Below are 19,989 nucleotides of genomic sequence, written 5' to 3'. Positions count from 1 at the left end.
TCTAGATTTGATGAATTGAGAGAATATCTGGAATCTTCCTTACAAACAGCCTACCCTTTTACTGCTAAGTAAAGGAAGTTTCTTTCATGTGTAAACTTTATCAAGAAACGCTGCTGCATCTTTTCTGGCACTGTCCCTACACAGACAGATTTAGAAATATGTATGTTGTTGTGTTGTTGATAACATTGATTCTGAATTTTCTCGTTTTAAGAAAAAATGTACTGATTTTCACGATTATTGTCGTTTCCACAACAACAGTAGTGAAAAACAGAAATAACTGATAATTTGGTGATTATAACCATTAAAAAGAAAACTGAGCAAAGCATAAGAACCATTTGCGGTAAAAACAAAAAAAAAAAGAAAGCTTCTAAAACGCTTGACTTGTGCTCCTTATTTAACATATTTGTTTGAAAACTCCCCCTGACTTTGTTCTTAACCTGTTTATATTGATGACGGTTTATTTACTGTTTCAATATAGAAACATTTTTAAAAAAATGAAAAAAGTTCAGGCACTGATCAATTATAAAATTGAAGTAGGCCTACGTGGTTTGACTCACTATTTGCCATGGAAACACTTTCAAATTCAGCAGAAAACATTTGGTAGGCCTTTATAGGTCAGAAAATTGAACTCATTGTCCTTCAGCTGATTCCTTGGTTATATTATAAAGGATGACTCAACTCTGCTTGGCTATAGAGAGATTTGACACTGTTGTGGGTAAAGACTACCGTTCTTCATGCTGCTACAAAAATCAATTGATACATCCACTTCTATTATCAATGTACACGTTGTCCCAATCAGGACAAAAATATGATATTAATACAACCTCCAAATGAATTACAGTTATGTAGCCTGTGTATGAAATAATGATATCGTTATTTACCAGCCATGATTAGACGTAAAAAAAAAAAAACTCTTCCTTGAAATTTTCAACACTACGTGAACAATGAACAGCTATTTAAAGTTATTATTATAAGAATGAAATTATAATAGAAAACAACAAACATCAGACATTCAGTCATTTCAACAGGCACATCTTTGTGAATCTGGCCTTTATTACCATGCTTTTTAAGTTTGCATTGAATACAATAGAAAATAACTGAGTTCATCATCACATTCATTTTGTATTTCTCTTAACAGGAATCTCCTCAAGGCTCACTCAGTTGCCCCAACATTCTCTTGGGCCACTTTCACCAGCTGCAAGCATGAAGCCAGCGTCGTCAAAAACATTCAACCTGATTGAACAACTAAGATATTATAAAAAAAACATTCAGATCCTTAAAAATTAATGGATATGGACACGACAAAACATATCATGACTCTAAGTCCCCAGCACTGACACATGCAAAGAAGTACTTTGTCAACAACATTGACGTCAGCGCACCTTTAAAATATATATTTTAAACATGAAGGCACAATGGAAGAATAAAGGGGCACTTTTGGTCAACTTTAAGGCAACAATGGCATCAACAATTATTAAATTAATTTTAGCAAATAAGCATATTTCCCTTTTTTTCAACTCCAAAGGCTACTCGGTCGGTTCTCATTTGGTTGCAATAGAGAATTGCAGGACCACCAACAACTGACCCTGGTAATCACAGAACTAAGTTCCAAAGGGTCACTTTTTCTATCAGAGAGCAAATACGGTAACAACCCAAAGAAAAACAAAATCATCACATCGTGCCAGCTCTGTTTGCAAACTGGGATCTAAACAGTATTTAAACAACTTGTGTCAGTCGACCATGTCTCAAAAGGCTGCAGACAGAAACCAATGGTTACGTTCAATATCATAATTCCCATTTGTGTATTATATTATTTGGACATTAAAGATTACAGGTCATTTCAAATGTATTTACTGCATCCATATTCATGATTGTCATCACAGTTTTTTACATGTGCCTTTTAGTTTCAACACTTTTCAATCTACCCCAAAGCAAAATCAACATTTTGTAACTTAAGGTTTTATACAGGAAATTAAACCCATTATTTCAAAATAAAACATGTTAAACTCAATAATAAAACAACTTATTCTAAGTTATGGAAACATAGATATGTCCACTCCCATGAGCCCTACTTTAATTTATCTTCACTATGTAATCAATATAATCAAATGTTTGGCTTGAAAGATAATTACAAACCTGGTGACTTGTATTGAACAGCACTGCAAAGCTTTTTTGCATTATACACAGTAACATGTATCAACATCTTTGGCATCTCTGCAGCTTTGGTGATTAAAAACAAGTTGAAGTGTTTAGGTAACATGCTGGGATTTGTGTTGGTCATGTTCCTTGGAAGAACTCACTGAAACATAGTCATAGTGACTGCAGCCTCTGAAACCCTGAAAAGCAGTAAATAAATGGCACATCAGCAGAATACCCATTTTACCCATATTTCTCAAGGAAAAGTTTCAGCTCAAAGGCGGTTGGCGTAATTATTGCATAGACTATGGTCTCGTACGTCTCCCCATCCTCCGTTCTTCATGTGTGCCTTGTGCTCCACTGCATCCGCACCATCAAGAACAAGAGATTGAGGAAAGAGGCCATGCTTGGCCATTTGAAGGTTCTCGTCAACCCTCTGAGCGGCCCATTCTGGCCTGCAGTTTTCCTTCTGGTGGAGCCCACAGTCCCCTGTGTGAAGGACCCTGGAACCCTGTGCCACAAGCACTTTAAGGGGCTTTGGTATGCAGGTTCCAGAGAGGTGCTGTAGAGTCCAATCCCAGTTGTAGTCGTCATAAGTGCAGAATTCATTGTTACAGCCCATTAGTTTGTAGTAAACCTCCTTGGATATGGCCATGCCTATGTTATGCTTAGTGGACATCCACCCTGATGTTAACACCTTATTGGACAGTTTGGTGAAATCAGTGAGGCTATTGTGATTACCCAACGCTAACATGTCACAGTCTGGGCAGCTGTTCTTCCGGAACTCCACCATTGACTTGTAGAAATTGAAAAAGTCAGGCAAGATGTAGTTGTCCTCCTCTAAAAAAATCACAAAGCCATTGTACCCCTGCATCGCATGCACTCGCTCCCACACAAAGTGCAGTTTCCACCACCAGTGGTGTTTGGTTTGAGTGATGAAGGCCTCCCTGTAGTGTCCATAGGAGTCAGGGTGCTCAGCATTCAGACATCCTATTTTGAGAGCTTTGTCCTTGGGTATGTCTCGGGGGCAGTCTTGTGGATTCTGCCCAGGAAAATCACTGGGATGCAGCTGCGTGCTGAAGGGGAAATAAATTTGCTGTACTTTGCAGAAAGTAATCCCCTGCACAATGGCGTTTATCTGCTCCGTAAAATAGTCATGGCTGAAGATGACGAGGAAGTTGTGGACCTCAGCAGCTTTCTCCAGTGACTTGATGAGCAGACTGAGGTATTCAGGCCTGTTGTGGACCTGCACAACCAGCACCAGTTCAGGCTCTGCTGGAAACTTATCTGCATTGTAAACACTCTGCTTATAATTCCCAGTGTAAACAAACTGGGTCAACTCTGTCAGCGACTCCAAGTTGAACTTTACGTTCTCACTCGGATGCATCCCCTGCTTTGTCGGTAAGACATGACCTGGTCCACTATTCTCCGTGTCGGAATAAAACAATACACGTGTTGAAAAGAGCACAGCCCCAACGAAAGAGGAAACAGCCAACAGGACGAGCACATTCTTCTTGAGCAGCCGAAACCTCATTTTCTCTAAGTGGAAACAGACGTCCTCATTGTAAACTTCTCATCCATTAAGTTTCCTCCGTGAGGTGAAGTTCCCACTTTTGATGCAGGACGTCGCCTCACGCCGTCTTAAAAAAAAAAAGTAAAGATGACAGCCACTTCTGCCGTCGCGTGACTGTCGCTTCCGCCTGTTTCCGCCACCTGTAGAAAAAGCAGCATAAAGTATAAAGTGACATTTAAACACGCATTAACGACACGTCGTGTGTTTGTTCGGCGTGAAAATATGAAGCTAATCAGCGGCGCTTAGCTTCATTTGTCTTACCCCAAAAGTAGGTTTAGTGTCTGAACACGCTCACACCAGGAAGAGGATGATTGGACCATCATATATCTCGAGTACAACTTATTGACTGCTGACGTGTACAAAGCAGCCAACGGGGGAGAGAGCGAGCTGCTGCTCAACGAATCATTGTCTTTCATACTTTGTGTCATACGAGAGGGACAAAGCAGGCACACACTGAACTGTGAACTGTAGGAGTGTGTGTGTGAGTGTTTTTATACAAACAAACCGCAGCTTATCAGTGAAGTCTATGAAAAGTACCATAAGATGCCTGATAAATGCATATTTCCTATAGCTTTATTTTTGTCATGATGTAAAGAAAGGGTTTTATGTTAAGGTCCACATCCCCTCATTCTTAAACTTCAGAGTTAGTGTTTTGTGAAGTAGCTGTTAGGTCTTTTTAAGTTAAGGCTTTTTGTAAAGTGTCTTGAGATAGCAGTTGTTGTGAATTGGCGTTAGACAAATAAATATTGATTAAATGGAAAGAGCCTGCTGGACATTATTAAGTAGGCCTACTACAGTGCTGTGGCAAAGTCCCCCACCTGTTCAGGTTTGACAAGTTAAATAGTCTTTTTTTTATATGAGGGACTCTCAATGCCAACACAATAAAAGGGTGTGTGGGGTGGGAAATCCCTGAAACTAAAAGCCTGGAAAAACTGACACCCCACGGGAACACGTAGAATTGGAGATGCTGAGACTTATATCAGATACCAGGATATCATGATTGTTTCTAACATCAGTGCAAAAGTTGTATACGAGTCCAAAATGAGGCCATTTAAACCCCCTTATAAGTGTGACAAGATGAATTGGTTCATCTTCTAGTGAAATCATTTATTTAATGATGTCATAAAACCAAGATTGAAAAATGTCCTCTTTCAGCTAAATCACAATAAAAATGATGTCCCGACAAAAACAATGTTTTTGAATAAAATAACTTTTGTGTTTTAATTTATTGCAAACCATTGTTTTTCAGGCTCTAAACAATAAACATATGTTTTGTAAAAAATAAATAAATGATGTAATACATAAAACCTTCTTTTAATTATTTCATCACAAATCATCAATGTTTTCTCCCACTCCCATATTCATTCCTCAAATACACGTGTTCGTTATACATGTGTTGTTGTCTGTTTTTTAATGTGTGATTCCTAAATTGCCCCAGCATGATGAATGAAGGGCCAGCTCTGCCAGTTCTTGCTGAGGCCTTTGATAATAACACATAATGTAAATAGACTGGAGGTGTGATGTGAACCACCCTGTGAGAAAAACGATCACATTGTCTGAAACCATTTTAAATTGAAATATCCTGGATCATGTCAAGGAGGGTATCTCTCTTGGGTATTATAGGCCAAAGCAGTGGCACACTGTAAATGTAGAATGTAGTGTAAAGGACTGTGTGAGACTATAAAGCGGCAGTGCAGACCATTTACCACCTACGGACTACAATGTTAACCACAATATTCCAGGTTCAAAAATAGCAGTGAGTTAGCTTTCCCATGATTTAGTTTTAATTCAGTGACATCTTACAAGAGATTTGACAAGTCGCATTTTTCACTTTTGTCTAATAAATTGAACCATAAAAATCATCACTGTGACAGAATGTTCTGTGTCTTGGATTTACTGTCTCCAGGCTCTGCTCTGCAAAAAAGTGCACACTCTGTTTGCCCAATCAATCCTTGTTTTGTCATTGATGAGTGTCTTTGTATCATGTTTTATGTTGTAAATGAAGCTGCTGTGATGCAAGTCAAATTTCAGACTTTTTTCTGATAATAAAGTTCAATCAATCAACCTATACATCTATTATTCATTCAATCAACCATTCAATCATTTAAACAATCCATAAGGAGTATACAAGATATCATGCTCTGGTAAATCCTTGATTTAGATTTAGTCATTTTTATCATTTGATTGCACAAACGTTAAGAAAGTGACTCCATAAAGTTTTAAGGTTGAGTTAAACTCATAACATGCAACATTAGTAAATTCAAAGTTGTAAATAAAAGAGATGGCAGAGAGAGAGAGCTCAAGATATACACTTGAGTCTGTCATAATCCAGAAATATCTGTAGAATGGACTAAAGACGCCGTGCCCTTTAAACATTGTTTTCTTTAGGAAAGTGTAGTGGAGATTTCCTAATCTTTAAATGCATTGAATTGAATACGGCTTGAAGTCATTTTGTGCTTTACTTCTCTTTTTCCATTTCCCAGACTTTTGCTATACCGGCAGCCAAGTCCCATGTAGTGAAGGTTTTTCATGAAAGCTCCTTTTGTAGGATCATAACTCTGAGCCAGAAGAAACCTCCCGACCTTATATGCCTTAGTCACAAGAAAAACCTAAGAAAACCTGTAAGCGTGACTTATTTGAACACTGAAACATCATTTTATATCATTATCAAACTGTTTCTTGTGCTTTGGTTGTAACATTTTACTCCTTTGGCTCCTGTTCTTGCAGGATGAAACTATCAGCCTTCATTTGCACACATTGTTAATTCTTAAAGTATGCATGAGTCAGTCATTATGAGTCGTGCACTCAGTGTAGTTTTTATTGTCGTCAATAGATGGCAGCAGTCAACCAGCCTTGATTATTTTTGTTTTCTAATGCGTAACGATCTCCCCTGTGCATGCATGTACTCACTGTATGGATGGTAAAAGTTATAAGTAGGTTTTTATTTTATTTACACATTTTTGACTCTTTGATGATGTGACTTAAACAGGAGGCACACCACACTACCTCCCACAAAACAGCCTTTTCTCGTCTGAAAATTAGTTTGGAAAAAAACTAAACATCCTCAAGAAACAGAAATCTAAAGTAGGATTCTTCTGATTTGATGTGTTTCTATTGAAAACAAGCTCACAGTCTTACTCAGAGAGTTCACATGTCAGAGACAAACTACACCTGAAACTCATTAGAATGAAAATAGATACCTCGTGATTTAAAAAGACATTGCTGCCACATGTCTGCAAACTGCAAGATGAAAAGAACACTATGTCCTCGTCATGTACTCGATAATAAAAATATGGAAAGGATCAATAGGTGGCATCTGCGCCGTACCTCTCAGAGACACTCACAGAGCTTTTATTTAATAACAGGGACTCAGTATCTGATAACATTTGAATGGTTGTTTTTCTAATAACATTTAATTAAAAAATCAATCACTTGCTGCTTTGGTTTGTTGTGTCCTTGTTGCAGCACAGTCAATCTTTTTCACAAGTTAGTTAGATGGGCTTGCTGTACTTTTCTTGATGACTCAAGCTCCAAATAAGAAGAAGAAATGTGCCTCTAATTGTTTGCTTCTGTCGACCAAAAAAGTAAAAGTTCAAATCCAAACTTTAATGAAGTTAGCATGTGATTGGTACGAGAGAGATGGGGTAAAAATATTCTGATGAAAACCAAACAACAGAAGTAGAAGGTCTGTACATTAAACAGAAGAGTGCCTCACATAAAGCTTTACAACACAGGAGAGATTAACCGTGTTTCTTTGCAGAGCACATGTTTGTAGGTTGACTCATCAGCAGCCTTTTTTTTTCTGCTGGAACAAAAAAAATGAAGTTCAGCTGAAAATGTCACCCAAGAGCATCACTAGAGATTACGTTTCACAAGCAGAACATCCCTGTAGACTTGTAATAAAGAGACATAGAACACTATAAAAAGTTCAAAGTAACTCAATTAAAGTAGAACGGTAGATATCCTGTCTCTACTCCAAAAACAACAAAGCTTCCAGTTCAAAATAAAAGTATTTGTTATATAAACACCCAATCTTTCAAATGTAACAATTCTCTTATTCTCTTCTTTAACATCTTCTGGTTTATTATTTCCTCTTCACAGCCGCGAAATAGTCTTTGTGTATTAATACAGGTTTAGAAATCCTTCAGCTCACGAGAGGTGAATAACACATTGTGTTTAAAATCAGTAAAGTGCACTCTAATGTTAGCCCTTTGCTGTGGATCTGATGTGCTGGACCATCTTCATGCTGTCAAAGCCTCAGAGAATTGCAACTTTCTTTCAACAGTTATAACAAACAAACAAACAGATAAAAAAAAGTTGTATTGACATATGGTTGTATTTCCCCACTTCCTTGTTGCAATAATCCCTTACTTATAATGGAATCGTTGCAAAAAAAATAAAAAAATTCTCATGCACAATGTTTTGCTGCAGAGGCAAAGACTTTACCCAGCTGCCTCAGAAAATAAACTTCAGACTGAATACTAAAGAAGAAGAAGCAGGATATGAGTGCGGAAATTATTTTTGGATTATATAATGTTGTTGCTCTCTGAGTGAGTGAGACAAGTCAAACAACGTTGTATATGTATTCGTGCAGGCATTTCTGATCCTAGCTTTACTCACATCCCAATGAAACTCTAAAGAGGCATTTCAGAATGAGAAAGTTATACAATTATGAGCCTCTATTCACCAGCAGATTTTCATTGGTACGAAAATGGCAACATCAATTTGATAATATTGTTGGAGTTGAAAATTGCTTCACAATCATGTTTGTACAGTGAGCTGAGTGGCCATTCAGAGCGTGCAGAAGGATAAGAGGTCAGCTAGGCAGGAGGTCAGGGATCATGTGCAGGGAGGTGTTCCTGGTCCTTGGGCTTCGAGAGAAGGGAACAGTGAGGTTGTGAGTTGTCTCACATAACACCCTTGCTTGTCCAGAGGAATCAAAGTCGGTGCAGAGGATGTACACAAAGGTGTCTCTACTTGATCAATTAAGCAGCAGATGCCACACATGCCAGCTGTGCTTTAGCAGTTCATTTCTGCCACTGGGTGGTAGTCACAATCACTGAGGCAGGTTACTGTCTCACCTATAGGGCACAGGGACAGTGGTGGTCTGTCATTGGAATAAAAACCTTGCCAAATGCTTTTTATATATATATATATATATATATATATCCATCTGGGCAATTGTAGTCCTGTTTTTGTTTCTTGTAAACTCTTGCCATCTTTGTTCCTTTCTCACAAAGAACATCAAACGTCATCCTTGGAAGTGATTTTCTGTTTGTTCCCAAGCTGTGAACAAAGTTTTTCCACTTTCCTTTTTTGTTTTTGTTGGGTCCAGCAATAACTTCTGTTTTCTGAATTCTCCATTTGAATGGAACAATGTCAGCCATCTGTTTTTGCTTCTTTTTGTCAGTAGAAAACAAGAAGTTTTATTTTTGCTCTCTTGAAAAACATTCCCAGGCCCTAACAAGATTATAAAATGCCAAAAAGCCTTCTGAGTGTCATTGCTTTATTTCATTTATACATTTCCTATGAGAACATTATGCATTATCAGTACTAATGTATTTTTTTTTATATGCAATGAATTTAGCAGATGACTGTGAATCATGATCAATTCAGCAGTAGTTTCAATCTTGAAACAATTACAAGAACACCAAACAAATTTAGATAAGAGGTCATTACTGAGGATAACAAAACATGTGATGTCAAAATATAGCCTAAATAGAGATTCATAGAAAAATATTCCCAAATCAAATTGTATTTAAAAAAAAATAAACAAGGCATTCAGAGTATACATGTTATAGAATATACCCTGTGAATGGATTATATCATAAAAACATTAACCCTGATGGCTGTGCTTTAGGCTGCATGATGGTGCAGGAAGTAACGCTGTTGCCTCTACAATAGAGAGTTCCTGGTTCAAATCCCCAGCTGCCTTTTTGTGTGGAGTTTGCATGTTCTCCCCGTACATGTGTGGGTTCTCCAGCTTCCTCCCACAGTACAAAGACATGCTCCTTAGGTGAATTGGTGACTCTAAATTGCCCGTAGGTGTGAAAGTGAGTGAGGCTGGTTGTTTGTCTCTTCATGTCAGCCTTGTGATTAACTGGCGACCAGTACAGGGTGTAACCCCACTTCTCTCTAGCCGGCACGGGAAAAAAACGGTAACGATGATGGATGAATGGATTCTGCTTTAAACATTCATAGTTTGGTTGAGAGTTCAAATTAACATATAGGCAGTCAGATATTTTGTATAATTGTTTAGTCTTCAATCAAACCAAAGTCATTTACATGAACTTTCCAAAGCGGGGTCCAAAGGCAGCACCCAGAAACCAAACATAACACAGTTTGTTTGTTGTGTTCATTGTTTACACTGTCACAGAGACTGTCATGTTTACATGGGATAGAGACAGTCAGCTTAAAAAGTGACTCTGAAACATGAACGAACCTCAAACGCCTTGTTTTTCAGTCCACTGTAAAAATGATATGGAGCCATTCCTTAATGCTGAGACAAGGTTGAGATATGATTTACCCAGCAGACATGACAGAGATCATGACAGAGATTGTAATGATGTGTTCAGTTGGTAATTTTCAAATTGTTTCCCTCAGTTGATTGTCCAGAGACGCCCAAAGGACGCAGCACAGGGTAATATTATAGCAGCACAGAAAAATGAGTTTTTTTGCTTTCACGCTAGCTGTACCACCCTCTGATCACATCAGGAAAGTATTCACTGTAAGAGCAAATTACACACAAAGAAGAAGAAAACCTGTGCATTGTACATGATGCTTTTGCATTTGTACCTAAGTGTAGCCCTTGCAGGTGTTTTATATGTTACTTAAGGATCATTTATATAAAGGTCACTCTTTAAACAATTTGTTTAATATGAATTGTATCACTCAATAATGACAAACCCTCAATGTTATGTTTTGATGGACAGTAACTATAGGGGTTTTTCATGCTCTCACCAGCAAAATTCTCAGATGGAGCAAAGCCCCCCAAAAACAACTACCTCCACAGTGGCAAACACAAATACAGGAATCTTGTGGTCAGAAAACTATCTGAATAAAAGTCCTTATTCTTCTCTGTCACCTGGATGTTAGAATATATGACGGGTGCCAAATTAATTTCCTGGGTGAGATTTTATCTTTTCTAAGTTGCTTAAACTGATACGACAGTAATTCAACTCTAGACTGCATCTGTTGGCACTAAATGGAAACATTACTGGTGTTTGTATGATATATTATTTACTCTCTTAAATGCCTTCAATTCAAAGAGGAAACGTGAACACAATGAAGAACATGTTTGATGTGGCTGTCAAGTATCGGAGAGGCTCGTTATCCCGTGCCAAAGTCTGCTCCCAAAGGGTCATCAAACATGGAGGAGGAGGAGTGGTGGATTATGGATGCAGCGCTTTTTATGAATAGGTAATCCCTATGCTTCATTAAAAACAACAACAACAACAAACAGACAGACAGAAAAAAAGAACGGGAAGTAGAATTCTTGGCTAGGTGAAACTTGGAGATCTCTGTAAAACAGATAAATCTCTGATTCTAGGGATGGGCAATTGATTGAGTTTGAATTTTATCACCATTTTGGCTCCCATAGATCATGAAAACAAGATAATTGAGATGAAATGATTATCATGCTGCACTCAGGGTCGCATTGGTTTGGTCCAAACATTTTGTCATGTGTGATGAATGTTTTCAAAGTGTTTGTTTAGCCACAAGAGTTCATGACCACTTCCTCAAAAACAGAGTTTGACCACGTTTCTGCTCGTGGAGCATATGAGAAACATACTGCCTCGGCAGTGCTCAGGAAGTGATCTTGGAAACGATCTCTCCAGCTACCATACAAACTTCCAGATTTGGTCAGCACCAAGACTTGAGCCGGCGAACCTCCAGTTCCCAACCCGAGTCCCTACAGACTGAGCTATTTACTCTCCTTACATCTGGTAGAATCAGATATATCTGAACCACATTACTTCCCTGCTTTCATTGCAGCAACACCTGTTGGATAACTACCGTAATTGCCACGATAACTGGTTTCATATCTTGCAAACTGGGGGGCGTCCAAAACGGCTGTGTGGGGGTGCCTTGAAACCACCTACCTACTCTGGTCCAAACAAATCCAGAGCATTCAGGACTAGAATCTAAAGTTAGAAGGAGGACATACTAGCTGCTGCATTGTTGTCAGAGAAGCCAGCACTTCAACATAGCATGTTTCCTTAAAGTCTGATCATATAGTAAGATCATTTTAGGATTTAATATATATATATTAAATATATATATATATATATATATATATATATATATATATATATATATATATATTAATATATTATATTAATTATATATATATTACATATGGGACCTTTGGAAGTGTTAAGGATCTATCAATTTTCTAAATGTATGTTATGCAGATGTTGTAAAATCAATGAGTAATCATTTTTAATAATCATGATCTCAATATATTTAAAAATGTTCTAAATATGATTTTTACCATAATTAAGCAGCTTTACCAGATTCAGCATCATATCAGTCCATCAAATACAGTTAAACTAAAAAGGACTTTGTTATAACAAATGAAATGTGATGAAACAGATCTACTGGTACGACTTCGGGGTGGATAATCATCTGTATGAGGTTAAGTGAACCAATCAGAGTTGGTAAGCAGTTGATCTGTATCTGGTTACTGTTTGTGTGTCTTGTCTGTCCAGTTCACGCGATATCTGACGTTTGTTTACTGTACATGGTTAGCTTATTGGGTAAAGCTCGAAACAGATTTGAGAAGAAAAGCAATCTTTGAGAAAATATTTGCTCAGGCTTTGTATGCCTTTCAAACAGCTCTTCACAATCGTCTCATACTTGTGGTTGTTGTTATTGTCAACAGTTGTTGCTGACGATTGAAGTCAGTTCTTCAGAGTTTTAGGACACATCAGCAGTTGGCATGGCAACCAGTAGAATACAAAAGAAACATCAGCACTGCTGGAACAAGACTTTGACCAATTTCAACTAAACATCCGATTGCATAATTCATGACAACATCCCTTTGCGTGATGTCCTCACGATTAAACAAATGATCTCATCAGGCTCGAAGCCACAACTGTGAAGCTTCGCCCTGCTGGGGTTTAAAACAGCTGGCTTAACTCAGAGAAATGTGTGCACCCACTGCTATTGTCTTGTGCCTGTGCAGGAAGAGAATATGCTTTTACCCAGACAGTGAGCTACCATAAACAGCTCGTGTGTTATAGGTGGATTTATGAGAAAGCTACATGACAGAGGGCATATGCTTGATGGAAAGTGTGTGTGTTTGGGGGGTTTGTTAGTAAAAGACAGCCATAAAAAGGAATGATCAGACAAATACAGACTGGGGCTATCACAACTTCGAAAACCTCTACAGCCACCCATGCCGACCCAAAAATGCTTCATGCAGGGGTCATGACATGAAACAGGGACAACTAAGTGAAAGCAGATGAGAGAGCCCGTGTCCTGGCAGAAAGCCTTCATATGACACCTCAGCTCCTCCTCAAGCCAGAATGTGTGTGTATATGGATGTGCGGTACTTGATACTTTGGTACTTATTTGAAGTGTCTGACTGTGTATTTATATGTGTGCTTGTGCGTGAATGGGCGTATGTGTGTGTGTGCGTGTGTGTGTGTAGGGAGGGGGTTGTTAGCTGTCAGTACTCATTTGAATTCCCCTGAATTCTTCTAATCTTTTCTCACTTTTTTTTACTCTTTGTTGAAAATAACCAAAAGACCTCACACGTCCCGCCCCCAGAGACTCTCAACCCCTTCCTGACAAATTGTGAAACCAAACTGTGGATTTGGGATAACTTCCATGTCCGCCTGTTTCCAAAAAACATCAGATATTTTATCAACCTTGAAAATATCTAGTACTGCCAAGAAAACTGTTTGACAACCATTGCTTAATCAGTTCAGTGGAAATCAGTTCTTCCACAATTGCTTCAACTAAAAAGTCTCTTGGTAAGGGGAGATGGGGCCATGAGTCTTGACTACTACCTTCTGCATCATACCTGCAGTTGTTATATTTGTAAAAAATTAAAACACATTAAGATATAAAATGCCAGACTTTTCTTATTGGATCTCTTTTATACTTCTAATCATTCTAAACCCACTTGGTCAACTTTTTGAGTCGTCCTGCTCACATTTTCTAAGTTGAAGTGCAGGTCAAAAAGAAAGAGAGGAGGGGAGCAAAAGCTCTACTGAATCAGATTTTAGGCGTAATCAACAACAACAACCCCGTGTCCAGAGTCATGCACTGGGGAGGGTAATAAAGTTAAAGTTAATAGCTGCTCCAGGGTTGTGTTAGCGATGGAGCTCCGTTAGCCCGCAGCTAGCTCCAGTCTTCGCAGGGCTACACAGACAGGGCAGACGCTCAGCTCTCTCGTCCAAGCCAAACCTGACTCCCAGCTAGGTTACTGCAACCTTAACTTTACTCTCTGGCCGTAAAACTAAGTCACATTCCTGTTTGAACAATAAATCCACTTCCAGGTCTTCCTCTGTCTCTCTCTTCAATAAATTAAAGAAGATAAAAATAAAACTAACTAAAAGCTAAATAAACTGAGCCCAACAGCAGGCTTCATGTAACCGAAGCTGTCAATCAACGTTGAAAGAGTCCGGTTATGGACATCATGGTGTTGGCATTGACCTGAGGAAAGAGAGAGAGGGAATGTGCATCTCTCTGTTGATGAATTTGTATGTGAGGTTGTTGACTTTTATCACGTGCGTGTTAATATCTGCGCTTGTGAAACTATATAATTTATATGCTTGAGGCAAATTCCATGCCTAAAAGTTAAAATGAAAATGTGAAGAGTTGAATCTCATTAAAGGGAGAATGTGTGACTTTTAGATCCAGTAGATGTCGCCCTTGAGCATCAGCATGAAACCAAAACAAACGGCTGTTTGGCCGCCCATTCACTCTCCTCCAGCAACGTAACTCCAACACCCCTCTGTGTTCACACGAAGAAGTTTAGCCAAGCAATGGACAAAATTGTCCTTTACTCAAGCTGCAAGGGTTAGTGGCCTGCATTGATGTGTTAGCAGGCTAGTGTTAGCATACTGCTTATAGCTTCACATTGCACTGAACTGTGATCTAAAGACACTTTCGCGACATCCAAATGAGCAGTGAGTATCTTGTTCTTTTCTATTTCTTGACTGAAACAGCTTTTGTACACAAGGAGAGGAGCCAGCTGTCCCGTCCATAAACATGTGAACACGGAGCCAGCGATAACACAGCCTGCGGGACTAGAGCTTCTCACTCATTGTAGACAGTCATGACTCAGAGAAACATTTACAGAGGATATACAGTAGGCTACTTGATTTCTGCTGTATTTATGTGTCAAATTTAGCCAATTCTGCCTTTAAAACCAATCACTTGTTTTTACCACGAACATAACCTGGCGCTGAAGAGAACTGATGAGATAGGACGCTATGCAACAGAAGCAAAACATCTGGTTTCAGGTCTTTTTTTTTGGATCACACTGTGGGATACGGATTCAGGGTCAAGAGAGGTTTTGTTGATTCCCATAATGCTAAATCTGAGATTAAGGACAGACAGCTATGAGGCAAAGAGAGACTGTAACCCCATGCCAAGAGTCACAGAGGAGAGAAAGACGAGTGTGATTAATGAGATAGGAGAAGCCTAGAAGTTTTGGGAAGTGGTGATGGTGGGCTGGGCAAGTTTTTGAACAATCAAGTCCAATACTCAGGAAATAAGTATCCTAAAATAGTGTTTGTTTGTTTTGAGTTACCATAGTGTCCAGTGTGCAGCAATATTTCATGTAAGGTGGTGACAGGACTTCCGATGGTAACTCAATAAATGTTTTTTCTTTCTTTTATAAAGCTTTGTTGGGGCATTTTTATTAAACACAGAGGTTCATTATTCTGTTGTCATCGTGTTACCATCTGTTTAGGAGTATGAATGTTAAAGTGAAACACACTGTGTTCAGTTTTCATGCTGCAGGATGTAAAGAAGGTGCTCGGTACACACTGTGGGCTAGAACTTAAAACTTATTTTCATCTGATTTGGAGGTACAAATACTTTCCATTTCATGCCAAACTTCTTCTCCCTTTTACTTCCGAGACAAATACTGAGATGAAGTGAAACACAAAAATGATCAGCTGATAAAAGATATATTACTCAAATTAAAGCCAGTGGTTCGAGCAGTTGCCCACATGTAATTGTAGTTGTATGAGTACTAGTGGAGTCTTATAAATAGGTTTAACCTTTTGAGGCTCCCCCTCAGTTCCAGATAAAATTGTTGAAGTACTCACCACTTAATTTAGCAGTGGCACTGTCCTCACATAGAGCCACATAACATTTACTAAACGTGTAAAACACCATTCTTTTTTTTGTGTTTCCTGTTGTAACCAACCTCACAGATCATAAAAAATACTGTTATTATTTTTATTATTATTATTAGTGTTGTAGTGAAGACCATGACATACCCGAGACCAGAGTGCTCTGAGACCGAGAAAAGACCAAGACATTTAGGGATTGAGACAGAGTCAAGACCAAGACCATAAATATCAATGAAAAATCATCATCTTGTGTGAAGCAGCTGTGTCACTCACTTAGACCGTAACACTGGGAGGGTTGCGTCCGTAACCGGGGGATACAAATCTAATTATGAATGACTTTAAGTTATTCATTCTTTTAGAAAGAGTCACAGTAATGATGGGAAAAATATCCGCTCAGTGGTGGTCCTGACCAGTCTTGATTTAAAATCCAGATTCCACCCAGTCTGAGACAGAGACTAGACTGCGTAAAAATGCTTTTGATTCAGGGACTAGACCAAGACCTTAAAAAAGTGTTCTCAAGACCGGTCTTGGATTTTGAGTACTACAACGCTAATTGTTATCATCAACATTATTATTATATGTATTACCCTTTTTTGTTCGATTCTGCTTTATGTTTTAAACAATACTTCAGAATAAACACAACAAAAGATCAACCAACAACACCAAACTTTTTATTTTTTGACTGACTTTTTGGTCTTTTCACTATGATTTCCTTTTCTTTTATTACTTTTATTTGTATTATTATATTTTTCTAGTCATTATTGTTTTCATTATGTTTATTTATTGGATTGTTTCTAGTACAACAGAATATTCACTAACATCACAACTATCATAGGAAATGATCATATTCTAAGTACATTTTCATTTGTTTCATTCGTTTTGGTTACACTTGCTCTGGCCTCTAACGGGGTTCACCATGTGTTGAAAAGTCGGACAAAGGCCAGAGGGAGGAAATGTGATCCCTGCTGGGCTGGAACCAACACCACTCAGAACCCAGCCGAAGCCAGAAAGATCATCTTCCTACAGCCATCCCACCCACCAAACTCTCAACTGGAATGTAACAACACCCTTAAAGCTGGATGTTAAGAAATATGTTAAGAAAGGCACCTTCGTGTGCCTCATATGAGGTCTTCCAAGACTGCGCAGCAAAAAAAAAGAGAAAAGAGGCCTGTACAAAGGCTAAAGTACATACATTCTTTTTTCAAGTAGCAGTACTGATAAAACTTATGGGAGAGTGAAAAAGTACAGGCTCTGAAGTGCACACAGTATAAAACAAAAAGAAACCCTCTAGGACATGTCTTTGAGCTTTTTCGGGTGCAAGGCTAACCAAACTGCATGTCATATTTGGAAGTCTTGTAAACCTGAATAATTCTTACCTTATATGGTCAGTAGCTCAGTCTGTAGGGAGTCGGGTTGGGAACTGTAGGGCTGCCAGATCATGTCCCAGTGCGGAAGTATAGAAGTTGTCCTGGTTGCTGGAGAGGTGCCAGATCAGAGTATTTTTGAGGTTCCCATGAGCAAGGTACCAAACCCCAAACAGCTCTGGCACGCTCCCTGTGCAGCAGCCCCCCCTCTCTGACATCTCTCCATTAATGCATGTCCACAGGTCGTGTTTCTGCATGTGTGCAACTAGGGCCTATATGTTTGAGAGGCATGTATCTTCTTTGGGATTAATAAAGTACGTTAAAAAAGATCAAAACAAATATTTTTTCTGAATACTTACTATAAATACTGAAGTTTCTATTTCTATAAACAACTGAACAATGTCACAGTCAATCTGTTGCTGCTCTGAATGTGGTCTTGTGGATACCTTGTCTTATCTGTGTTTGTCTTAATGTTTCATTAGCATTGCAGGAGGGGGGTTCACACATATGGATCAACCAGGAATCTACTGACATTTGTGATAATAACCCACTGAAGCTGAACTCTTACTTGTTGTATGGAAGGCTGCCGATGCGAAATGAATAATTCACCTCAAATGCTCTAAACTTGTCCTCTGACACACTACAGTAATGACTGCAATGACTGTAAGTCCAGCTCACTCTTCCTCTTCAACAGATGACACATACTGTAATTGTACTTTATTTTGAAAAGGTCAACATATCGTGCAGACGAGGGGTTGTGTCATTGCAATTTTAAAAAAACCAGTGTGAGGCAAAAATGTATTTTGAAAAAAATTCCATTTGTCTATTCTGGTTTTCCAATTACATTTTTGTGCTAAAAAAAAAACACAATTTCATATCATGTCCAAAAACCCCCACAGCTTTGAGAAATGGTGTCTGATGGGTGATACAAGCTGCACACCTAACGGTTCTATAAGCTCAGCCGCTCAAGACTGCATTTGAAGTGTTCATCTATATCTACGTTGTATGTTGTTTTCTTGTGTATGTATCATAAATATATTAGTGCTTGTTTGATGTTATTGCAGTTGTTTTGGCATTTGCATCTCATATCTTTCATTTGCAGTGTATTTCACTCATTGTATTTGTTACGATCATATGCGGATCACCACATGGGCAAAGACGTCAAGTGTTCAAAGCCCAGTAAGTACCCAGGGCCCTGGGGAATGGGAGTCTTGCCTTAAGATTTATTATTATTATACATATATTCTTTATGTAAAGTATTTTTGCTATTAAATTATTGGACTCAATATTCTTAGCCTACTTGCTTTGTGGGTTTTCAGTAAAGGCAAGGGACAGTTAACAAGAGAGAGAAAGAGAGAGCATCCTGCAAGCCGTAAACAGCTAACTCTACGTGCTTACTGGAACTATAAACTATAGGTAACTATAAACCTGGTAAGATTGTGTAAGGACCATAATGTGCAACATCAAGTTAACGTTCCATCATTAGTTTAACCATGCAGACAGCCATTGTAGAATTATTAAACATTAAATAATGGAATTTAAAAGGAATACGTGCACTGGATTGTGAACTAAACTCTGGTTGGGGAGGACCAATATGATGCAACGTAAGATGCAATGTGATATGGTATAGAAATGGTAAATTGACTTGAGCTTGTATAGAGCTTTTCTAGTCTTCTGACTACTCAAAGCCCTTTTTACACTTTACGCTTTAAGTCACTGTTTTCACACAAATGAATAGAACAAGTCAAAAAACACGTACTTTTCCTTTCCTGCAAGTTTGGAGAGAAAACTTTGTGTACCACACGGCTACATTGAAGACCAGTTCAATATACTACATCTACATCCTGCTGAGCACTGTGGAAGGAGCTTTGAGTTTTTACTGGTATAAGCTTGGTAAATAGTAAATTAACTTTTTTCTAGTCTTCTGACTACTCAAAGCACTTTTACACCTCAGGTCACACCTACACATTCACACACTGATGACAGAGGCTGCTATGTGAAGTGGCCATCAGTATGAACTAATCCCATTCATACTAGGCTTGGGCGGTATCACTGTATTACGTTATACCAGGGTATTTAAAAATCCCCGCGGTAGAACTTTTAATACCGGCGAAAATACAAACACCACTTTTTCTGTAAAACTGACGCAAATATAATGCATTGAGGTGAGGGATTATGTCACCCACAACCTTCCTGTTGAGAGACGACCACCTCTACAAACTGAGCCACAGCCACCCCATACGTAGCAATGTGATGCGATGTGCTTCATTGTTCCGTTGGGGACATTTGTCTTGGGCTCAAAGTGCTGCCAAACATTAGGCTGCTTCCACAAGAATCAATAAATACGTAGAAAAACACATCCACATGTAAGCAGAAAGGCTCATACCAATGTGAGGCAACACCACATATATTACACATTACCCATACATCACAAGATCTGCAAAAACAGCATGAGAGATAAGATAACAAAGGTAAGAGAATATGAAAACATATAGGGACATCATGATGCTATTGAATAACCCAAACAGCCTTAGGGAACATTATTCAGAATTTTTGCTGCACTACACTTTCTTCTGAATCTGCTTCACTTTTTATTCCG

At 38.5% G+C, this 19,989-nt stretch overlaps 1 protein-coding gene across 1 annotated transcript; it reads right to left on the bottom strand.

Annotated features, from left to right (window-relative positions):
- Window positions 1-1,016: 1,016 nt before the first annotated feature.
- si:ch73-91k6.2 (alpha-1,6-mannosyl-glycoprotein 2-beta-N-acetylglucosaminyltransferase) lies at window positions 1,017-4,106 on the bottom strand. Its single transcript, XM_020631459.3, has 2 exons — window positions 3,971-4,106; window positions 1,017-3,849 (listed from the first exon to the last, which is right to left on the bottom strand). The coding sequence occupies exon 2, from the start codon at window positions 3,668-3,670 to the stop codon at window positions 2,411-2,413; it is 1,260 nt and encodes a 419-aa protein (XP_020487115.1). The 5' UTR covers window positions 3,671-3,849; window positions 3,971-4,106; the 3' UTR covers window positions 1,017-2,410.
- Window positions 4,107-19,989: the final 15,883 nt, after the last annotated feature.

Source organism: Labrus bergylta, chromosome 15 (genome assembly GCF_963930695.1).
Source record: "Labrus bergylta chromosome 15, fLabBer1.1, whole genome shotgun sequence".
Classification (NCBI taxonomy): Eukaryota; Metazoa; Chordata; class Actinopteri; order Labriformes; family Labridae; genus Labrus; species Labrus bergylta.
Note: the sequence above shows the minus strand (reverse complement) of the source record. Positions and strands in the feature narration are given on the sequence as shown.